This window comes from Manis javanica, chromosome 13 (assembly GCF_040802235.1).
Source record: "Manis javanica isolate MJ-LG chromosome 13, MJ_LKY, whole genome shotgun sequence".
Lineage (NCBI taxonomy): Eukaryota > Metazoa > Chordata > Mammalia > Pholidota > Manidae > Manis > Manis javanica.
Window position 1 is genome coordinate 92,118,119 of NC_133168.1, and position 20,495 is coordinate 92,138,613.

A 20,495-nucleotide genomic window follows, 5' to 3' on the forward strand; every position below is an offset into this window, starting at 1 on the left:
TGTGCGAGGTCTTTATTTAGAGATAAAGCAGAGGACACAGCTCCTGGCTTGCCCCTGCCCAGAGGGGACAAGATAGCCCCGGGGTGATGCACAGGGAATTTATAGGCAGGTGAGAGACAAAGGGCCAGGGATGCAGACCTGCTAAATGGTCCCCAAATGCTTATCATTGAAGAGACACTAAGTTTCTTATCAGTCTTCCAGATTATTTTCCTTACTTGCCATTATTACTTGTCTACATTGCATATCATTTGATTAGGGCTAGAGGAAGAAAACCAGCATCTGGGTAAAGTTAAAGAAAATAAGTCGGGACTTTTATCAAGCTAAGGTACATTTTACAATGACCTCATTTAATTGACACAATGAAGACATGGGCTATGCTGCGGTCTTTTCTTATGTGGGGGATATTCAAATATTTCAGGCCAAGTTACTCCTGGATTTTTAGTTTTAATTAATCTCACGCAAGAATGCTTATATTACTTTAGAGAATGAATGTGACTGACTTTGCTTACTTGTCTAATATGGAGTTTCAGTAGGGGTTTTATTCCGGAGGCCCTCGCCCTGCTCTGTCTGCACCCACGGTCCCTGCCTCACCAGCACCGAGGCTCCACGGCTTCCCTCCCCAGCTGCCATTCCCTCCTAGTTCCTCCTCCAGGCTTCCCTTCCACACTCCCCAAGCTCTCTGATCCCATGCTCGCACCCCTCTCCCCCCGCCCTCCCAGCCTTCTCCTTCCCCCACCCCTCCCCTGGGCTGGGACTCCTGTTAGGAGGGCGTTGTGCATTCTCCTCGGTTCTTGTCCCCGCAGCAGCAAAGAACTGAGGGGCAGAGACACAGCAGTCAAGTAAAGGTTTTATTTACAGAGAGAAAGTGCACACTCAGAGAGAGGGGAGTGTGGGCTACCTCAGAGAGGGAGGTGCACTGAAAGGGTGGGGGTCCCCCCTTGGAAGGATTTCTCAGGAATGTGACAAAGGGCTAGAGGTGTGGACCTGTGAAGTGGTCTCAAGATGAGACATGAAGTTTTTTATCAGTCCTCCCTCTGCTCGGATTCCCTCCAGGAGAGCAGCTTCCTGGCTGGGCAGCATATCAGTTAAGACTGCCCTCCCCGCCTCCAAGGTGGGCTGTTACTGTATGTTCGCTAAAGACTGTGTTAAGTGTGGATAAAATGAAAGTTCCTGTGGCCAGGATTCTCACCTGGGCCTAGTAGGCTAGCTCACCACTCATGTGGGCAATATGTTGCTATTGACTCTATAGAAAGAGCTCCCACCCAGTGCTCTGGGTGACACGGTGACACGGCTGCGAGGCTGTAGGAGAACAGAGCAGAGGCTGGAGTGGTGGCAGCGCTGAGGTCAGAGGCCCAGAGGATGGCTGTGTGGGATGGCTGTGTAGGCAGGGAGGCCCAGAGGCAGACACGGGCTTACTGTATGCAGACTCGCTCTGATTGGGTGGGATGTTAGTGATCGACCTGCCACTGTGGAAATAAAGTTGGGTATAACCCTTTCACCCCAAGAACGTTTTACTATCATTTCATTGGTCACATTGAATCCGTACTGAACTTGCCCAGGGTTGAAACCCTCTGGCAGGACATTACAAATCTTACTTCTTAACTTCCTGGGTTTTAAAATGCAATCTTAGCTTTAAGATAGAATCTTTCCTGTCTTTACCATGCAGTTTATGGCTGGGCTAGCTTGCTAAGTGAACTGTCCAGTCTGCAAATTACTTGATTAGGGGATGAAGGAGGAAAAACCGCATATAGGTAAAGTTAAAAAAAATCAGCTGGGCCTTTTAGGAGGCTCAAGTAAATCTTACACATGATTACAAACAATTAGCACAATAAAAACACGGACTACTTTCCTTCACCTGGGGAATATTACTGATCTCACTGTGTATAATGCTTAATACAGAGTTCTGATAGGGGCTTTCCTTGCACGTAGTCACACTGCTCTGACTGTAATTACCCTGCCTTGCTTTTTCCAGATGCCCCCACCCTATTGTGTCTAAGCCCAGGGTCCCTGTCTCAAGCTGAGCCTGGGCAGCGATGCAGCCATGGGAGGAGGAGACTTTGCTCGGAGATGGTGAAGATTCAGGCCTCTGCAGAGTCGGGGGGGGGGGGTGAGGATCTGCACCTCACCTCTGTTGGCCCCCAAGTTCTCTCCTGATGGCCCCTCTGCGACTGTGCCTGTCTTAGGTTGTTCCTCCCTTGAGGAATCTTACCCGTCTCTGGCTAGCCAGCCATCCTCCGGGGCCAATCAGGGCAAAGTGAGGCATGTCGGTGAGAGGCGACATCGGTTTTCTGTCTCCTTGGCTGCTTATGCCTCCGCGGCCTCCGTGCCCAGTACCTGCTTTAGGGATCCCTTGCCAGCCGGCACGGTCCCAGCTCAGGTAATATATTTTGAGGAACTCAGGCCATTTTTTATAACGTAAGATATTTCTTCCGAAACAACACTGTAGAGAAGTTTCAGAAAAAATTTGGTTTGAGAAGGAAGGAGAAAGATCACAGAACCAGCAAACAGGAAGAAAGGTGGTAAGATTGGAAAATCCTCAGGGCAAAACACTGGGCATAGCTGGGAGCTGTACCCTTCTCTCTTTAACTGAAGTTGTAGGTGATGTTGGGTGCTGAGGGAGGCAGACTTCTGAAGGGGGGTTTTCACCCTCATTTTGGGAGCTGACCGCTGTATGATGACGTCTGACCAGCTGTGTGGGGAGCCAGCGAGGACCTGTAACAGACACGACCTCGCCCCCAGATACGCACCGCTGCTGGCATCTAGTTCTTTGCCAGTTTAGGAGTAATAAACTATAAATAACAAAAGACTTGCCATTTACAATGGTTAAAGAGCTGAGGAGAAGTGGATCTACAATAAGACAGTGGATATAAGGATATTTGGAAATATCTGTAATGTAAAATACTGAATAAAGTTTAGCATTATTCCTTTGACAGTGCTTTCCAGGTAAATACAGCTGAGATAAATGTAAGCCAAATTAGCCAAATTTTCCCTAATGAGGAGAAAAAATTCCTCTGGCATGTTCCAGGGGGCCTCTGGAAAATAACAAGAGTTACTTAGAGGTAAGAGCACCTTTCTGAATTTGGTGTTGGTGAGACAAGGGACCGTGGGTTTAGGCAGAGTAGGGTGAGGGCCTCCAGAGAAAAAGCAGAGCAAGATCATTACAGTCAGAACAACGTAACAATGTGCGAAGGAGTCCCTAGCGAAACTCTGTGATAAGCATTACGCAGTCAGTCACACTAACTCTCCAGGGTGAAGATACCAGAGTAGAATATAGACATTCTTCCGTGAAATCAGTTCAAGCTCAAAAGGCCAGGAGCGACTCGGCCTGGAACGTCTGCGTGTTCTGCAGATGAAGAGTCTCTCAGCATAACCTGGGACTTCTCTGTATCAGTTAGATCATGGCACTAAAATTTACCTTAGCTTGCCAAAAGGCCCAGCTTATTTGTCACTGTACCTATATGCTGTGTTTATTTCTCTGATCCTAACCAAGTAATCCGCAACCTGAGCAAAAGATTCATTTAGTAAACAAGCGCTATAAACATCTCAAAAAGTTAAGAAGTAAGATTCTTAACACACTTTAGCAAACAGGCAACCACCCAGCCCACCTTGGGGGCAGGCCAGGCGGTCTTAATTGACATGCTCGCAGAGGGACACTGCTATCCTGAGAAAGAATCACAGCAGCAAATTTCTTCTGTTACTCATCAAAAATGAGCATTCTGGGACCACTTAACAAGTCTGCACCTGTAGCCCTTTACCCCCATTCCTGAAAATCCTCAACTGCGCGTACATCCCCTAGACAACGAGCCAACCACGGACTCTCAGGTCCCCTGCTGGCGTGAGCTAGGAGCTCTGTCCTCTCACCTTGATTCTAAATTAAAGCCTTTAACCTTGTTCTCCTACCTTGAGTGTCTGCGAAGTTCATTCTTTGGCTCGATGAACAAGAACCCCGGCACCAAAGGCACCACGAAAAGGCAGGGACTCGTCCTCCCAGACTGGTCAAAAATTAGATACAGAGCAAAGAAAACTGAGTGTGATTACAGCGCTTTCTCAGTATGCAGAACTAACGGCCGCAGGAGGCTCACACTCCCACGAAAAGCCCGCCAACTGAATCACACCCAGTAAAATAATGAATACCCTCTGTGTGTTCCAGTTGTACTCTTCCTGTCTTCCTCCACCTCTAGTGGAAAGAGCCAAAGTGCGTATTCCCCTATCAGAGGAAGCAAAGCAGGGAATTTCACCTAAACTGAAGGAATCAAATCCCCAGGCACAGCCAAGCACCATGTCAAAGGTCACACCCCACATCTGGCCAAACAAAAATACTATTACTCTATTTGTAGCCCGAATGCATAACTGTAAAATCCAACAGCTACCAGCTGATGGAAGGCGGAAGGGGCATAAAATTCCAGTGTTTAAGCCAACACAGGCACACGGTCCTAGTGCCATTCCAGTTCGTATGCACAATAAACATGCTCCAACACGTCACTATGCTCCTGTCAGCGGCCAGGCGATGTAACTGGTGCAGCTCAGCTGGCTGCTAACTCGCTTCAGGCCAGAGTAACAGAATACCAGCCCGCGGGAACAGGGACACCACACCGGGAGAGGGGAGCCTCTGGGCAAAAGGCAGGTCACAGACGTGAAAGTATGCTTCATAAAATTCAATGTCATTTTTTAAAGTGAGTCCCTGAAAGTCCCAGGAAGCCACCCAGAAACAAGCTTAGTTAGGGCCCGTGACCCAGGGGTGTGGGCGGGGGTGTGGTGGTGTCCCCATTTCCAATCCCAGGGTGCATTCACACAGTTAAGGGGCACAAAGAACTCAGGGCAGGAACCTGCGGGTGCATTTCCTTAGATTCTGAAATACTGTCACACTTCATTTTCTCTCTCAGATTTCATTACTCCTCCTCCCAGACCTCTGCGAATGCTTATTTGAAACACAAATGGGGGCGGGCAGTGTTAACGAGGCCTAACTGGGGGCTCTGAGTGGCCAATTGCACAAGAATCCATCTCAGCTCCTGGTTTCTGAGGCTGTGTGTTTTCCTTTTTCTCTTCTGCTTTTACATACACACAGGTGCAAGTCATGGCTGGCCTAAGAACCAAAGCCAGCAGGGGCTTGTCTTTGCGTAAAGTATCTCCATAATTTTATCACAAGAAGTCAGTAGGATTTTTGGATGAATACAGTCAGCATCTGACAGAACCCAAGAACATGTCCACTATTCAGGGGAATCACACGGCACAATAACCATACGTCTCAGATCTTTTCCTTAAAACTGCAACTTAGAAAGCATGCAAGCTAAAGTTAAGGAATTCTGAAGCTGACTGACTGCCAACAGGCACCCTCCCGCGGTGTAAGGGGAAAAAAGCATTCAGCGTTAAGGCGGCATCATCCCTATCGATGTAACATTTTCTCCATTTTACTTTCTATTTTGTCCCCACGGAAGGTAGTAACTTACCCATTTCCCCCACCTCCCAGCAGGGTGTCTTATAACTAAAATTTTATAGCTATAAACATACTAGTCAAACAGCTTTTTACATTTCTTCAACACTTGTTATTTCTGAAAGGACTAACTGTGAATACATCAATGACTGTGCCTTTTGATACCCCACAATAGCTCTACCTGCCTTAGCCCTTCAGGACACCACGAGCTCCTCGTCAGAAACACTCCCAGTATTTTGAAAACATTCAGTGATGTCTGTCTGCTTGGTATCAACTTCGGGTTTAATCTGTACAAATCCAACGTCCTCTGCGTCTGCTGAAACATCCCCTTATAATCTTCATTCCCATACCGGGCTTAGTCCGTAAAGATGTATTACAATGTAGAAAGCTATCAAGCGTATCGAGTATTTAGCTATGCAACCTTAGACCCGACACGGAAATTTTAAACCATCTTTTAGAGCCAACATAACTTTCCATCAAAACTGCCCTGAATATATTTTAAGGTTGCTAACTTCAACTTCAGAATTCCTCATTTTCCAAAAACAGGAGAATTATGATCAATAACAATCTTTGTTTAAATCACTCTATTCCTAGGATGCTGGTCATGAAAGTTAAGTTTTAAACAGGCCAAGCAAAAAGCTAAATATTTTGTAAATGCCTACTATTCATATCAATTCATATTCATGCCAATTATGTAGCCTGTTCCATATATTACCAAATTCTGTATGTTAGTTTGTAATCCATTTCTTTTTTCACAAACACAAAGATACAATTTCACTGAAAAATTCGGTCTCTAATACACTATTATTTCCCTAATATGTGTAAAGTCCAAGTTCACTGTGACAATAACGTCCCCACCTATGCTTCGACTCTGTGTGTATTTCCTACATCTATCATTCAGTATTTCATACATACTTCCCTACCTGTACTTTGACTTACACATCACTCTGAGAAACTGATGCTTGCCCTATTTTCACACCTTTATGAATGCCAGCCCATCATTCCAAATTTTAAAAATAACACAGACTGAGAGATAGAAAGATGGATGTGCCGATGGACAGATGATCAATCAGGTATAATAACAATATGAAGTAGCAGAAACTAGGTGGTAGGCGTTGGAGTGTTCCATGTGGAATCCTGCCGATTTCACTGAGCATTTGAAAATGTTATGATGAAACCTTGGGAGAACAACCGCCCATTTGCAAGGCCCACCTTACCAGCCACCACAGGACCCCATTTTTCTCCAAGGCATTTAACCCTTCCTACGACCTATCAGTTGTTTATGTGTGCACAACTCATCTCCCGGCAGGATTCACGTTTGAATCATTTTTCTCTCATTCAATTCCATCTATTACATCATCTTGTACACAACGACCATTCAACACATGACAAAAAAAATACTTATGGAAAAAAAAATAGTCACTGTTTATTTTACTAATAAAATTGTTCTCACATAATACAGACAGCTATCATCTGCAATACATAGGAAACTGAACCAGAAAAAACCTGTCTGTATTCCGAGAAAAAAAATGGCCCAACCAAGTATTTGCAATCTAAGATGTTAGAATGATTCAGGGAAGTAGTGAGACGCTGTAGAGTCACTACAGGTTGTCTCCGTGTTGTATCGCCCTCCCCGCTCCCCACCCTGCATTATGTGTGCTGATCCCGATGCCCCTCATTCCCCTTCTCCGTCCCCACCCACACTCCCCAGTCCCTTTCCGTTTGGTAACTGTCAGTCCGTTCTTGGGTTCTGTGAGTCCGTTGTGGTTCCCTCAGTTTTTGCTTTGATCTTATGCCCCACAGATGAGAGAAATCATATGATACTTGTCTTTTTCCGCCAGGCTTATTTCCCCGAGCGTAATACCCTCTGGCTCCGTCCATGTTGTTGTAAATGGTAGGATTCGTTTTCTTCCTATGGCTGAATAATATTCCATTGTGTATATGCACCATCTCTTCTTTATTCATTCATCTACTGATGGACACTTAGGTTGTTTCCATTCCTTGGCTATTGTAAAGAACTCACGTGTTATTAAGTTACTTAATTTTCAAGTGCCTGGAGATTTTCTAGATATCTTTCTAAAGGAACAAAACAGGAGCCGACTAAAAGAACCCAAGCATGGACTGACAGTTACCAAACGGAGTGGGACTGGAGAGGTGGGTGGGAATGGAGAAATAAGGGGGAAAACGGGCATTATGATTAGCACACATAATATAGCGGGGGGACACGAGAAAGGCAGTAAATACAGAGAAGACAAGTAATTACTCTAGCATCTCACTACGCTGATGGACAGTGACTGTAATGGGGTGTGTGGGGAGACTTGATAATGGGGGGAATCTAGTAAGCACATTGTTGCTCATGTGACTGTGTACTAATGACACGGAAATAAATAAATAAACAAATAATAACACGTGGGTCATGTCAAGAAAAATTAGTAAGTACATGAAACAAAATGAGAGCTCCCACCTCACAGGTCTCGCGACCAATGAGCGTGCAGCTTCCCGCGCATCCCCGCCTCCGCGGGAAGGCCGCCGCGGCCAGTGAGCGGGGGGAACAAGGCTCAGGCCCTCCCCCGACTGACAGCACTGGAAGCCAATGAGGGAGCGGTTCGGCGGGGCAGGTAGCCACTGGGCGCGCGCGCAGGAAACGTCTCCGGCGGCTGCGTAGTAGCTGCAGGCGCCGAAGCGGCCGTTTGAAGAGTCAGTAGGTTTGCGAGCTCCGCCTGGCGGAGCTGCCCACGCTGTTCAGTCCGTGCTCCGGTCCGCCGTCCCGTCCGCGCAGCGAGTCCGGCGGAGCCCAGATGGTGGACCGCCGCTGTATTCGATGCGCCTTCCTCCCGGCGCGCAAGCCCAGGCGGCACCGGCGATCGGCCCGGACTTCGAGCCGCCGCCCCGGCCGGACCTGCGCTCGTCCAGCTCGGCCTCCTCCAGCCTTGCACCGTCGTACCTGCTGCGGAGCGTCCAGAGCGGGCCCCGCTTCAGGGATGAAGGCGACAGCGACGGCTCTGCGAGTCGGAAGGTACGCCGCCGCGGGCCCCGGAGGGGGCGCGTGGACCCCAGCCTCCGCCTGCGGGAGCGGCGGACCGGTGAGGGGGCGGCCGTGCGAGGGGCTCGGCGGGCCCGCAGGCCTCGCGGGGCCGGGGGCCGGCCGACGCGGGTGGTGGACTCGCGGGGCCCGGCGTGGGGCCCCGCCGCCGACGTGACACTGCCGCGCGGGCCGGGTTCGCAGGCGGAGGGGGCGGGCCGTGCCGCGCAGACGGGGAGGCCGGCGGGCGTCTTGCCCTGTGCGCCGTTTTCAGTCGGCGGCCTCGGGGGCGAGGGCCGGGCGAGCCGAGGGTCGGTGGGACCCGCGGACGGGCTGCGGGGGAGAGGCCGCCGGACGCAGCGCCTCCAGGATTAACAACTGTTTCCTGAGGCTCCTGTCGTCCCTGTCATTTGGGATTACCGGTGCCGTTTCCTTGCTGGTCATTGGTCTGTTCAGATTTTCTGTTTCTTCCTAGGTCACCCTTGGAAGGTTGCATTTTCCTAGAAAGCTGACCATTTCTTCTAGGTTGTCCTGTTTGTTACTATATAATTTTTCATAGTATTCTCTAATCTTCATATTTCAGTGGTGTCACTAGTGATTTTTCCTTTCTCATTTCCGATTCTGTTCATGTGCGTAGTCTCTTTTTTTGTTGATAAGTCTGGCTAGGAGTTTATCTATTTTGTTTATTTTCTCGAAGAACCAGTTCCTGCTTTCATTCATTCTGTTGTTTTATTCTTCTCAATTTTATTTATTTTTGCTCAAATCATTATTATGTCCCTCCTTCTCCTGACTTTGGGCTTCATTTGTTCATCTTTTTCTAGTTCAGTTAATTGTGAGTTTATACTGTTCATATGGGATTGTTGTTCTTTCTTGAGGTACGCCTACTTCCTTCTTACCACCGCTTTCGCTGAGTCCCACAGATTTTGCGTTGTGTGAATTATTGTGATTATTTCTTTCCATGTATTGCTTGATCTCTGTTTTTATTTGGTCATTGATCTACTGGTCATTTAGGAGCATGTTGTTAAGCCTCCATGTGATTGTAGGCCATTTCATCATCTTTGTGTATTTCATTTCTAGTTTCATACCCTTGTGGTCTGAGAAGCTGGTTGGTACAATTTCAATCTTTTCGAATTTTCTTAGGCTCTTTTTGTGGCCTAGTATATGATCTATTCTTGAAAATCTTCCATGTGCACTTGAGAAGAATGTGTATCCTGCTGCTTTTGAGTGGAGAGTTCTGTAGATGTGTAAGGTCCATCTGTTGTAATGTGTTGTTCACTGCCTCTGTGTCCTTATTTTCTGTCTGGTTGATCTGTTCTTTGGAGTGAGTGGAGTGTTGAAGTCCCCTAAAATGAATGCATTGCATTCTATTTCCCCTTTCAATTCTGTTAGTATTTGTTTCACATATGTAGGTGCTCCTCTGTTGGGTGCCTAGATATTTATAATGGTTATATCCTCTTGTTGGATTGACCCCCTTTTATCATTACATAATATCCGTCCTTGTCTCTTGTGACTTTCTTTGTTCTAAAGTCTATTTTGCTCAATACAAGTACTGCAACACCTGCTTTTTTCTCCCTATTAGTTGCATGAAATATCTTTTTCCATCCCTTCACTCTTAGTCTGTGTATGTCTTTGGGTTTGAAGTGAGTCTCTTGTAGACAGTATATACATGGGTCTTATTTTTTATCCATTCAGTGACTGTGTGTTTTGATTGGTGTATTCAGACCATTTACATTTAGGCTGATTATCGATAGGTATATACTTACTGCCATTGCAGGCTTTAGTTCGTGGTTACCAAAAGGTAAAGGGTACCTTCCTTACTACCTAAGAATCTAGCTTAACTCACTTAAGTATGCTATTACAAAGACAATCTAAAGGTTGTTTTTTTTTTCCCCTCCTCATTCTTTGTATACTAGGTATGGTATTCTGTACTCTTTGTATGTCCCTCTTTATTACCTCTGGTGACAGCTATTTAACCTTAGGAACACTTCCATCTATAGCAGTCCCTGCAAAATACACTGTAGAGATGGGTGGTGCGAGCTAAATTTTCTCAGCTTTTGCTTGTCTGGAAATTGTTTAATCCCTCCTTAAAATTTAAATGATAATAGTTTCTATTTTTATTTTTTATTCAGTTGTTATAATTTTTTGTATGATTAATCTACAATTACATGAGCAACATTATGTTTACTAGACTCCCTCGATCGTCAAGTGACCCCCACATACCGTTTATAATCAGTGTCCATCAGTGTAGTAACATGCTATAGAATCACTACTTGTCTTGTCTGTGTTGTACAGCCCACCTAATGCCCCCCCCCCCCACATTATGTCTCCTAAAAGCAATGCCCCTTTTTTCCTGCTTAACCCTCCCTTCCCACAACCATCCTCCCCAGTCCCTTTCCCTTTGGTAACTGTTAGTCCATTCTTGGTCTCTGTGATTCTGCTGCTGTTTTGTTCCTTCAGTTTTTCTTTTGTTCTTATACTCCACATATGAGTGAAATCATTTGGTGCTTGCCTCTCTCTGACTGGCTTATTTCACTGAGCATAATACCCTCTAGCTCCATCCATGTTGTTGTAAAGGGCAGGATTTGTTTTCTTCTTATGGCTGGATAATATTCCATTGTGTATATGTACCGCATGTTCTTTAGCCGTTCATCTACTGATGGACACTTAGGTTGCTTCCATTTCTTGGCTATTGTAAATAGTGCTGTGATAAACATAGGGGTGCATCTGTCTTTTTCAAACTGGGCTGCTGCATTCTTAGGGTAAATTCCTAGAGGTGGATTGTTGAGTATTTATGCATGTATGTTTGTCAGCGATATTGTTCTGTAACTTTCTTTTTTTGTGGTGTCTTTGCCTGGTTTTGGTATTAAGGTGATGCTGGCCTCATAGAATGAGTTTGGAAGTATTGCTGGTTCTTCTACTTTTTGGAAAAGTTTAAGGACGATGACTATTAGATCTTCAGTACATGTTTGATTAAAGTCAGCAGTGCAGTCATCTGGTTCAGGTGTTTTCTTCTTAGGTAGTTTTTTGATTACCAGTTCAATTTTGTTCCTAGTCATTGGTCTGTTCAGATTTTCTGTTCTTTCTGGGTTAGCCTTGGAGGGTTGCATTTTTCTAGAAAGTTGTCCATTTCTTGTAGGTTATCCAGTGTGTTGGCATATAATTTTTCATGGTATTCTCTCCTAATTCTTTGTGTTTCTGTAGTGATTTTTCCTTTCTCATTTCTGATTCTGTTTGTGTGTGCAGGCTCTCTTTTTTTCTTGATTAGTCTGGCTAGGGGTTTATCAATTTTGTATATTTTCTCGAAGAATCAGCTTCTGCTTTCATCGATTCTTTGTATTGTTTCATTCTCCTCAGTTTTATTTATTTCTGGTCCAATCTTTATTGTGTTCCTCCACCTGCTGACTATGGGCCCCATTTGCTCTTCTTTTTCTTGTTGTGATAGTTTTCAGTTTAGACTGTTCATATGGGATTGTTCTTCTCTCCTGAGGGAGACCTGTATTGCAATATACTTCCCTCTTAGCACCGCCTTGTCTGTGTCCCACCAATTTTGCGTAGTTCAATTTTTATTGTTGTCATTTGTCTCCATATATTGCTTGATCTCTGTTTTTATTCGGTCATTGATCCGTTGGTTGTTTAGGAGCATGTTGTGAATCCGCCATGCGGTGGTAGGCTTTTTCATTTTATTTGTGTGATTTATTTCTAGTTTTATACCCTTGTGGTGTGAGAAGCTGCATCGTTTTTGGGGGCTCGTCCGGGATAACTTCGGAGGTGAGTATAGGCATCCGAGCCTGCCTTTTCTTTCACTGTCCTTATAGAAGGAAGCCGTCTATGGACCACAACATCGGGCGCTCGTCAGCCACTTAAGTGGGACTAGCCCGGCTGCCGATCTCAAAGTCTCGAGCGCCAGGTTCCCCTGCGTCTCCCTCAGTGGATCCCCCATCTCCCTTGGGAGCCGGGAAAGTCACCTGAGTGGAGGCCAGGATTCCCCTTCAGAGGCATCTCCCTGGATGCGAGGGACTGAGGAAGGCCGTGGGCACCTGCGAGAGTCTCGGCTGAGGCTGCGCTTCAGCGGCTTCTCAAAGGCCCGCGTGTCTGGAATCAGACCCCGACAGCCCGACTGGGTATCCACGAGGAGTGTCTCTCTTTCTGTCTGCCTGACTTCCAGCCTGCTTCTCCGGGCCGCCCCAGCCTCTGGGTGAGGCAAGGGTGCTGTTTACTTCCTTTACTCACTCGATGTGTGCCTCTAACTTCGTCAGTGCCACGGACCCCGATGCTCAGCACCGCAAGGTAGGAGATCCATGTAGGGTGGGCTTTCCGGACTGGGGTTCCCTTCAAGGCAGTGAGGGATCTTCTGTCATTGTGAGGCGCGAGGAATAAGGCCCAGGGTGACCCTTTCTCTGTGTCCTGCTTCAGACCCACGGCAGATGCAGCTGGCTCCACAGACACGGGGAGGGCCGGCATGGTGGCTAGAGCCCGTCCAGGAGCTCCCTGAGACCCCTGTGCTGGAGCGACAGCCGGTGTCACCTGCATCAGCCCCTGCAGAGCCAGAGGATGTCCCAGCAGTGGCCTTAGCCCCCCTGGCAGGCCCTGAGCTGGAGCCCCAGGAGCCCACAGCAGAGCCTAGCAGGTCAGTCATCTTTGGAATCCCATGGGCGGCCTGACAACTGGGGACTTCCTATTCGGGAGGATGGGAGAGGATGGGGTCCCAGGACAAACACGCAGGGTCAGGAAGGAGGACGGGCAGGTGCCTGGACAGGCAGGGGAGGGCACAGTTGCCAGGCCCACACAAGGGTGGACCCGGAGGGCAGTGTGGCTGGAAGGACCAGGCTTCTCACTCTGCCACCCCCCGGCCTTACCCCAGCCCCAGGATTGGATGGGCTAGGCGCCTTGCCTGGGAGCCCGAGCATGTGCCCTGCGCCATCGATGCCAGCCAGCTTTCATCCACCCTGGTGGGCCGAGTCCTCCACCACTTGGTCCAGGAGGAGCACTTGGGGCCCACGGTGGCAGAGTTGGAAGGTGAGGGGCTGCGGCCAGAGGACCATGTAGGGTGGGCTTCCCGGACTGGGGTTCCCTTCAAGGCAGTGTGGGCTCTTCTGTGATTATAAGGCGCGGGGAATCAGCCCCGGGGTGACCCTTTCTCTGTGTCCTCGTCCAGACCTACGGCAGATGCACCTGGCTCCAGAGACACGGGGAGGGCCGACTTCATGGCTAGAGCCCGTCCAGGAGCTCCCTGAGACCCCTGTGCTGGAGCGACGGCCAGTGTCACCTGCTTCAGCCCCTGCAGAGCCGGAGGATGTCCCAGCAGAGGCCTCAGCCCAGGGGCCAGGCCCTGAGCTGGAGCCCCATGAGCCTTCGGGCCTGGGGCCCAGGGCACTCGCTAGAATGGCACCAGGCGTGGCAGAGCCAGTTCCAGATCCAGAGCCCACCAGCCCCAGTGCTGCGAGCCCCTGGGATATTACAGGAGTGGTCTCAGGCCCCGAACTGGAGCCCCATGAGTCCTCGGGCACGGGGCCCATGGCACCTGCAGGAATGGCACAGGGCCGGGCAGAGCCACAGGTGGTCCTGGAGCCCACCAGCCCCTGTACCGTGAGCACCCGGGATTTGCCGAAGGAGGAGGAGCAGACCATCCTGGCATTTGCCCCACGCCTGGTGGCCGAGCAGCTGACCCTGATGTGTGCGGTGAGCGGAGCAGGATCTCAGGGTCGGGGGTGGGCTTTCCCTGTGTCACGGGCTGCCCCAGACCTGCCATTCCGACGTGGACTCCTGTGATCTGGGCACATGTCCCAGCTTCCCCACGGATTCAGCATGTGCCCTGGGAGACTCTCCTCACCCCTATGCCCTTACTGACCACATGGGGACAGTATGGCTGGCCCTTAGGGATCCTTACAGACCAATGAGAAGGAGCGGAGGGAAGGTGTGCAGAGCCTGGCTGGGCTGGGAGGGGCAGGGCAGGGGAGGGGTGCTCAGGGAGGTGCTGCCAGGGCCTTAGGTCCTCGGGCCATTGGCCTGGCAGGCTCCTATGGCCTCCGCACTTCAGAGGCCCCTGCCATGGACCTGACTGCGTGGGAGACACAGACACCAACAAAGGCCCTGGGTGGAGTTGTTTCAGGGGAAACTGCACCTGAGTGGGGATCGGGATCCACGGGGTGGCAGCATGAGAGGCAGATGCCCCAGGATGGCAGGGTGAGCTGCCTTGTGCCTCAGGGAAGACGTGAGTGAGGGTGCCTGTGAGCAAAGCCCCTCTGTGTCCCATCACTCTGGGGTCCTGTGCATCTGGTCCTGGGCGCCTCAGTGGACGGGGTCTGAAGTCTGGATGGCCACAAGGCTCACAGCACATCCCCAGCTGCCTGTGCCCCAGCTCTGACCAGTGACCCAGCCTGGGAACAGGGGCACCAGGGGCACAGCTGGATGACACCTCTTGTCATCCCCAGGAGCTGTACAGTAGGGTTGAACGTGGTGAATGCAAGGTCTATGTAGAGAGACATCCACTGAGGGAATCCATTGTACTCCTGAACCCCAACATCCTTAACGTCATCAAGCACTTTGGTACCACGTTTCATTTTGTCATCTCCTCCTGCCTCGGGGGCCCGAGCACGACAGCCCAGGACAGGGCCCGAGTGGTGGAGTTCTGGATCCAGGTGGCCAAGGTCTGTCATGGGACGGCCCCCGGGGTCCCCTCCTTTGCCAGCTCTCAGGATGGGTGCCTGTGGACCTGGACTAGCAGGCCCCGGGGGTGGGACAGCCATCCCTGGACCCTTCCTTGGGTTGAGCCACAGTCCTCCACCCAGGAGGGCTGCTCAGCAGGTACCAGGTGTGCTGGGCTCCCTGGGTGTCTATCTTCCTAAGGACAGGAGTTCATAGGGGGATAGAGCAGAGAAGCAGGCCACGCTCTCAGCTCTGTCTTCCCTCCCAGGAGTGTCTGGCTCTCAGAAATTTCGGGTCCTTCCGTGCCATCATCGTCGCCCTGCAGCACCCTCATGTACGTCGCCTGGAGAACACCTGGGGACATGTTTCCTGGTGGGTAGTCCTGTCCCTGGGACCGGGGCACCTGAGTGGACAGGGACACGCCTACATCTTGCGGTGTCCCTCAGTGTGCTGAGACTTCCTGGGAGGTGGCAGAGCATAGGGGCGGGGATGGCGGGCTCTTCTGGCTCCCTGTGGGTTAGGCCAGGGGTACCCGTGCAGGAATCAGTTTCCTCCAATGTCAGGTGTGGGGTGAAGCCCATTGGAGATCTGGAGCTTGTGCTCTGCAGCAGGAGGTCTCTGCCCCAAGGACAGCGACCTGGCCCAAAGCAGATTCGCCCCCGGGAGAACAGGGAATGGAGGCCCTGGGTGGAAACATGAAGCCCCCTCTGCAGGCCACAGATTTCCAGGGCTCAGGGCCGTGGTGGGAAGCCTCCTGTGGGCTAGTGGGCCTTCTAGGATCCCTGGGAAAAGGGGTCGGCCCCGAGACTCTCCGCCTGCTGGCCGCATGTGTCCCTCCTCCTCTCCCCTCCCCGTAGGAAGAGCTCCTGGATCTACAGAAAACTTAAAAAGAGGAACAAGGGGCTTAAAGGGAAGCAGCTCCTCGAGGTAAATGGGGGCTGGATGTCTGGAAGGGAGGGGTTCTTGGGGCAAATCCTCTGCTGCGCTGCGGCACAGCTTTGGGAAAGACTCGAGGAGTGCGGGGTGTGCAGGGGAAGTTGATAGGGAAAGTAGGGTCCCCCAGGCCCATGAGGGCCTCGTCTGTCTCCCTCCCTTGTTCTACTTGACTGCGGGCCTGACATCCACTGAGGACCCAGGGGACAGTCCCCCGGTCAGGGCTGGGGCTGGTGTGGCGTCGGCAGCAGGGTTGGGGCCTGTGGCTGAGCAAGGTCGGCTTCTCCCCTGGGTCCCCTGAGCCTGTCATGACCCCTCTGTGGCCTCAGGCTCCCCATGTGTACATGGAGGGTTGCCGTCAGCCTGGCGGGCGGGCCTCCCAGGTGAGCAAGGGTTCAGAGACCACAAGAAGTGCTTCAGCTTTGTGCACCCCCCTGGTCATGTGAGGGGAGCCGTGCTGATTGCCGGGTGACAGTGAGTGCTCAGGGCACCCTGGGAGGCAGAGGGGCCTCCCCTGACCCTCTCATGGCGGTGTCCATGGCCCAAGGACCCGCATGAGTATGAGTGTGTGCCGGAGGTGGGGTTGCTCTGGGCTGAGAGCCTGCTGGAGGTGGGGATAGCGTAGGTGCCAGGGGGCTCGGGCAAGGCATCCATCCACCACGGTCTGGCTGTGGGAGGCACGTGGGAGGGGAGCATGAGCACCTGAGTGTCGTGCACCTTGCAGGACGCGAGGGCCATAGTGAGGAAATGGCACCAGTCCCCCAGGGCATCCCAGGATATGAAGAAGCAGGTGAGAGTGGGGTGGCCAGGGTCAGGGCGGTGGGGTGACCTTGCACCTGCTCCTGGTCCCACCAGCTCTGAACTGCCAGCTCTGGTGTGACCAGAAGGGGGGCGAGAGCAGCTGGGTACAGGGGGAAGTTGGAGGACAGGTGCCGGGCCCACAGGTCCTGGGAATGGCCAAAAGCCAGCCCTGGGAGGGCCCGGGAGGGGAGAGCAGGGCGAAGGGAAGGGGGGAGGCCGCACAGGGTGGTCCAAGGGAGCTGGGGGCTGCGGGTGTGGGGTTCAGGGGAGGCTCTGTGGGCGCCCCTGAGGCAGGTGGGGACTCATCACCTCCCCACCCCGGTCGCACAGGGCATGATCCCGCCGCTCGCACTGATCCTGTACGATGCCTTAGAGAAACAACAGGAACATCATGTGGATGTGAGTGACCCGGCAGGGCTCAGGGGGGCAGGATGGTGGGGTTTAGCGAGGAGAGAGCCCCCAGTGAGCCCGAACCTCTCCGCACCAGTCACCCCCTCCTGAGTCCCCCCTCTACCCCAGGACCTGGGCTTCTTGGAGAGGACTGCCAGAAGGGCCCACCTAAGCCCCGGTCCTGGCCCCAGGGCAGGCGGGGCTGAGGGCTCCAGGGGGAAGCCTGTGGGCAGGACTGGTCTCCCCGTCAGGCCCTGCCCAGGGGGAGGGATGCTGCTCCTTCAGAGCAGGAAGCACATCGGGGGCTGGCAGTGCCTTCCCGCCTGAGGCCTCAGCTCCCCAATGCAGTTCCCGCTTCTCGGTAGCCCCGAGCCCAGGCCAGGCCCGGGTGCTGTTTCTGGGCAGGCCTGCCCCTTGGAGAGCCCTGGCGGTCCTCCACCTTGAGAAAGGGTGGGGACGTACCGGCCTCATTCTGGGCTCAGGGGGCTGTTTCAATGTACTTTTGCCACCTTGCTGCCTTCCAGGGTGATGGTATAAAATAGAGAGTTGAGTGCCCAGTCATGAAAGGTGAGGGATGTAGTCAAGACCCCCTGGACAGGACCTTGTCTGGGCCATCCCCTGGGTCTAACGTGTGTTGAGAGTTAAGACACGGAGAGCTCAGGAGACTAAAGGCTTTGTAAGGTGGGGGATTGGGAGGCATCAAGGCCACCTTCCTGGAGGAGGAGCTGGAGACCCAACAGTGGGAACAGGCAAGGCTGGATGGCATTGGAAGGAAGGCAGGTTTCTGTGAGCATAGATTTGGGATCATCCCAGTGCCCCACTCCTCACCCCCCTCCTCGTCTGCATCCTGTCCTTCCTCTGCCCCAGGTCACTGACTTTGTAGTGGAGCTCCTCACATACAAGTTCCTGGCCAGGCAGTATGACCTGGAGCCCAAGGAGCACTTCCTGTCCTTTTTCCGGAGAGTGAAGCTCCTGCATGAGGACCAGAGGTGAGGCTGCCAGGAGTGGGGTGTGGGCTGTATCTGCCGGCAGGCTCTGGGGGAAGGGTCCCCTGCCATGGGGCTCCAGGGGCTCACAGGTGTCCCTCTGTCCTGCAGCTACGGCCTGTCCTGCCAGCTGGAGCCCCCAGGTCAGAGGGCAGGCAGAAAAGGACTGTTTAAGTGCTTCAGGTCCCTCAGGATTTAAACTTATGGGCCAGGGCCAGGTGAGTTTCTGGGCTGGGGCAATCAGCAGGGGGTGGGCTGTTCCCCAGCCTCAGGGAAGCTTTGGGCCATGCACGGTGTGGGGGCGTCCTAAAGACCGGTGCGGCTGCAATCCCGCTCCACTGCCGATCGGTTGTGCCAGACTGAAGGGTGGTTCCCGGCCCCCTCTGGGACCCAGTTTCCTCCTCTGTGAGTAGGTGACGCTCAGAAGCCTTCCCGTAACAGGGACTCCCTGGGTGCTGGTGATTGACAGGACCCTCTGCACAGGGCCTGGAGCCCAGAGGGCAGTGGGGACGGGGTGGAAGCAGGATAATGGGGGGAACCCGGGATAACCTGTCTCTTCTGCTCACCCGCGTGGCCCTGTAGCTGCTGTCATCGGGCCCTCGGCCCTGCTGGTGTCCTGGCTGCATGTGGAGGAGACCTTCTTCCCCTTCGGGCAGGCGGCACCTGGCGCCCCAGGACCCCAGCCTGCCTGCTGCTCCTCCTCCTCCCGCTGCTCATCCCGAGCCTCTGCCGGGGCAGCTGCTCTGGCACCTCCTCCGTCGGCAGACTCGGGCAGCTCCCCAGGCTGCCGCTGCATCCTCAAGGACCCGTATGTAGCTGCGGCGCACCTGGCCACCTTCGTGCTGTGTCGTCCCCTCTGCTTCTGGCCCGTTGGACAGAGGTGAGCCGCCCCACCGTGTGGAGGATGTTCCCCTTCGTACAGGTGGCCTCCCGCCATGACACCAACTTGTCCCTGGGCGCCGTCAGCCACTGAGTCATAGCCACAGGGTTCCAGGAACAGGTGGGTGTTGTTCTCACGAGGCCCGGCCTTTCCCAGGATGGAAATAGACTCAGCGCAGTGCTGCGAGGGACCATGGCCTCCTGATGCCCAGCGGAGGCATCCGAGGATGCAGGGGTGGCCGACTGTCACAGGGTACCGGGACTTGCTTACAGGGGAGCTCCCTGTACAACTTCCTCCCCTCATCCCTGAGAAATAGCCTCCCCAGGTGCAGTGTGCTCTGGGTGTTGTCTCTGAGGTTTATGGTTCCTGGGGGTTGGGGTCATCCCTGTGCAGAATATAATAAATGCTGAACGGATTGCCACCACACTGCTCTTTCTTCTGAAAGCTCTGCCCCTCCTGCGGACATCCTGTGCCCCAGCCCACCCCACCCCAGCCTCAAACTCTCTGACGCATGGGGGCCCTGACCTCTGCCAGGTTGTCCTCCATGCTCTGTCCTCCCCCCATAAGGTGCTGAGGAAGAACAGGGCGCTCCAAGCCCCAGGCTGGCACAACTCAGCAACACGGGGGAGGGCTGTTCAAACAGAAACTGAACCTTATTTCCTGTCACCTGTAGATTATGATCAGACACCAAATCTTGTTCATTAGAAACCCCAGGGTGTCTCTTCACATCTTGAACACCACTGCAGATGTACCCAAGTAGATCCCAGGGCTGCAGTGCGCCAGTCTAGCACTGTCCCATTTAATGAGGCACAGCTGCTCCACACATTCCAGAAAATTCCTTTGCGAAAAACTTTGAACTTGGTCTCTCAAAGCACCTCCAAGAGGTGCATGCCTTCCACTGGGGGGGCTTTGTCTGAGCCCACTTTCTCCATGCTTTACACCTCAGAGCACCCCCCAAAGCTCCCGGGTTCCCAGTCCTCCCCCATAGTGCCCCTCAGCCTCCCATCCCCAAACCAGGCTGGTCTGAGTCCCCTGGTGTCCTCCTCCTGGGTCCTGGCTGAGTGGCCTGATGTCTGTGACAAATGGCTGGGGAGGCTGAGCCGAGGCACTTGGCTCTGAATCTCCCCACACGCTCCCCCAGGACTCTCAGGATGTGTTCACCCTCCCAGGAGGGGAGGCCTGGCCTGGAGGAGAGCTCCAGGATCAGCACAAACACCCCCTTGGGGGGTTCCAGGAGGGAGAGACTCTCCAGGCCTTATGCTGCAGGTGGAGCCCCAGATTGGGACTGGGGAAGCAGACGTGGGCCCTCCTGACAGCCTCAGGTGACCAGGTGACAGGAGGTAAAATCTGGACACGCAGGCCACCCCTACCTCCTTCCCCTGGCCCTGCGCACAGCACCCTCAGAGC

At 52.5% G+C, this 20,495-nt stretch overlaps 1 protein-coding gene across 3 annotated transcripts; it reads left to right on the forward strand.

Moving 5' to 3' along the window:
- Positions 1–7,919: 7,919 nt before the first annotated feature.
- On the forward strand, positions 7,920–19,530 carry LOC140845798 (uncharacterized). Of its 3 annotated transcripts, XR_012124708.1 has the most exons (14): positions 7,920–8,447; positions 12,157–12,221; positions 12,867–13,080; positions 13,315–13,469; positions 13,609–14,132; positions 14,885–15,100; positions 15,367–15,470; positions 15,956–16,025; positions 16,756–16,821; positions 17,163–17,231; positions 18,090–18,211; positions 18,320–18,426; positions 18,791–19,088; positions 19,245–19,530. XR_012124708.1 is itself a non-coding variant. In XM_073220874.1 (13 exons), exons 1-12 carry the CDS (start codon positions 8,230–8,232, stop codon positions 18,405–18,407), a joined length of 1,911 nt encoding a protein of 636 aa, XP_073076975.1. In that variant the 5' UTR covers positions 7,920–8,229; the 3' UTR covers positions 18,408–18,426; positions 18,791–19,530. The 3 variants fall into 3 exon arrangements, 2 of the variants coding, with proteins under 2 accessions (XP_073076975.1, XP_073076976.1); XM_073220874.1 differs by having other exon boundaries at positions 18,791–19,530; XM_073220875.1 differs by having other exon boundaries at positions 8,369–8,447; positions 12,157–12,740; positions 18,791–19,529.
- Positions 19,531–20,495: the final 965 nt, after the last annotated feature.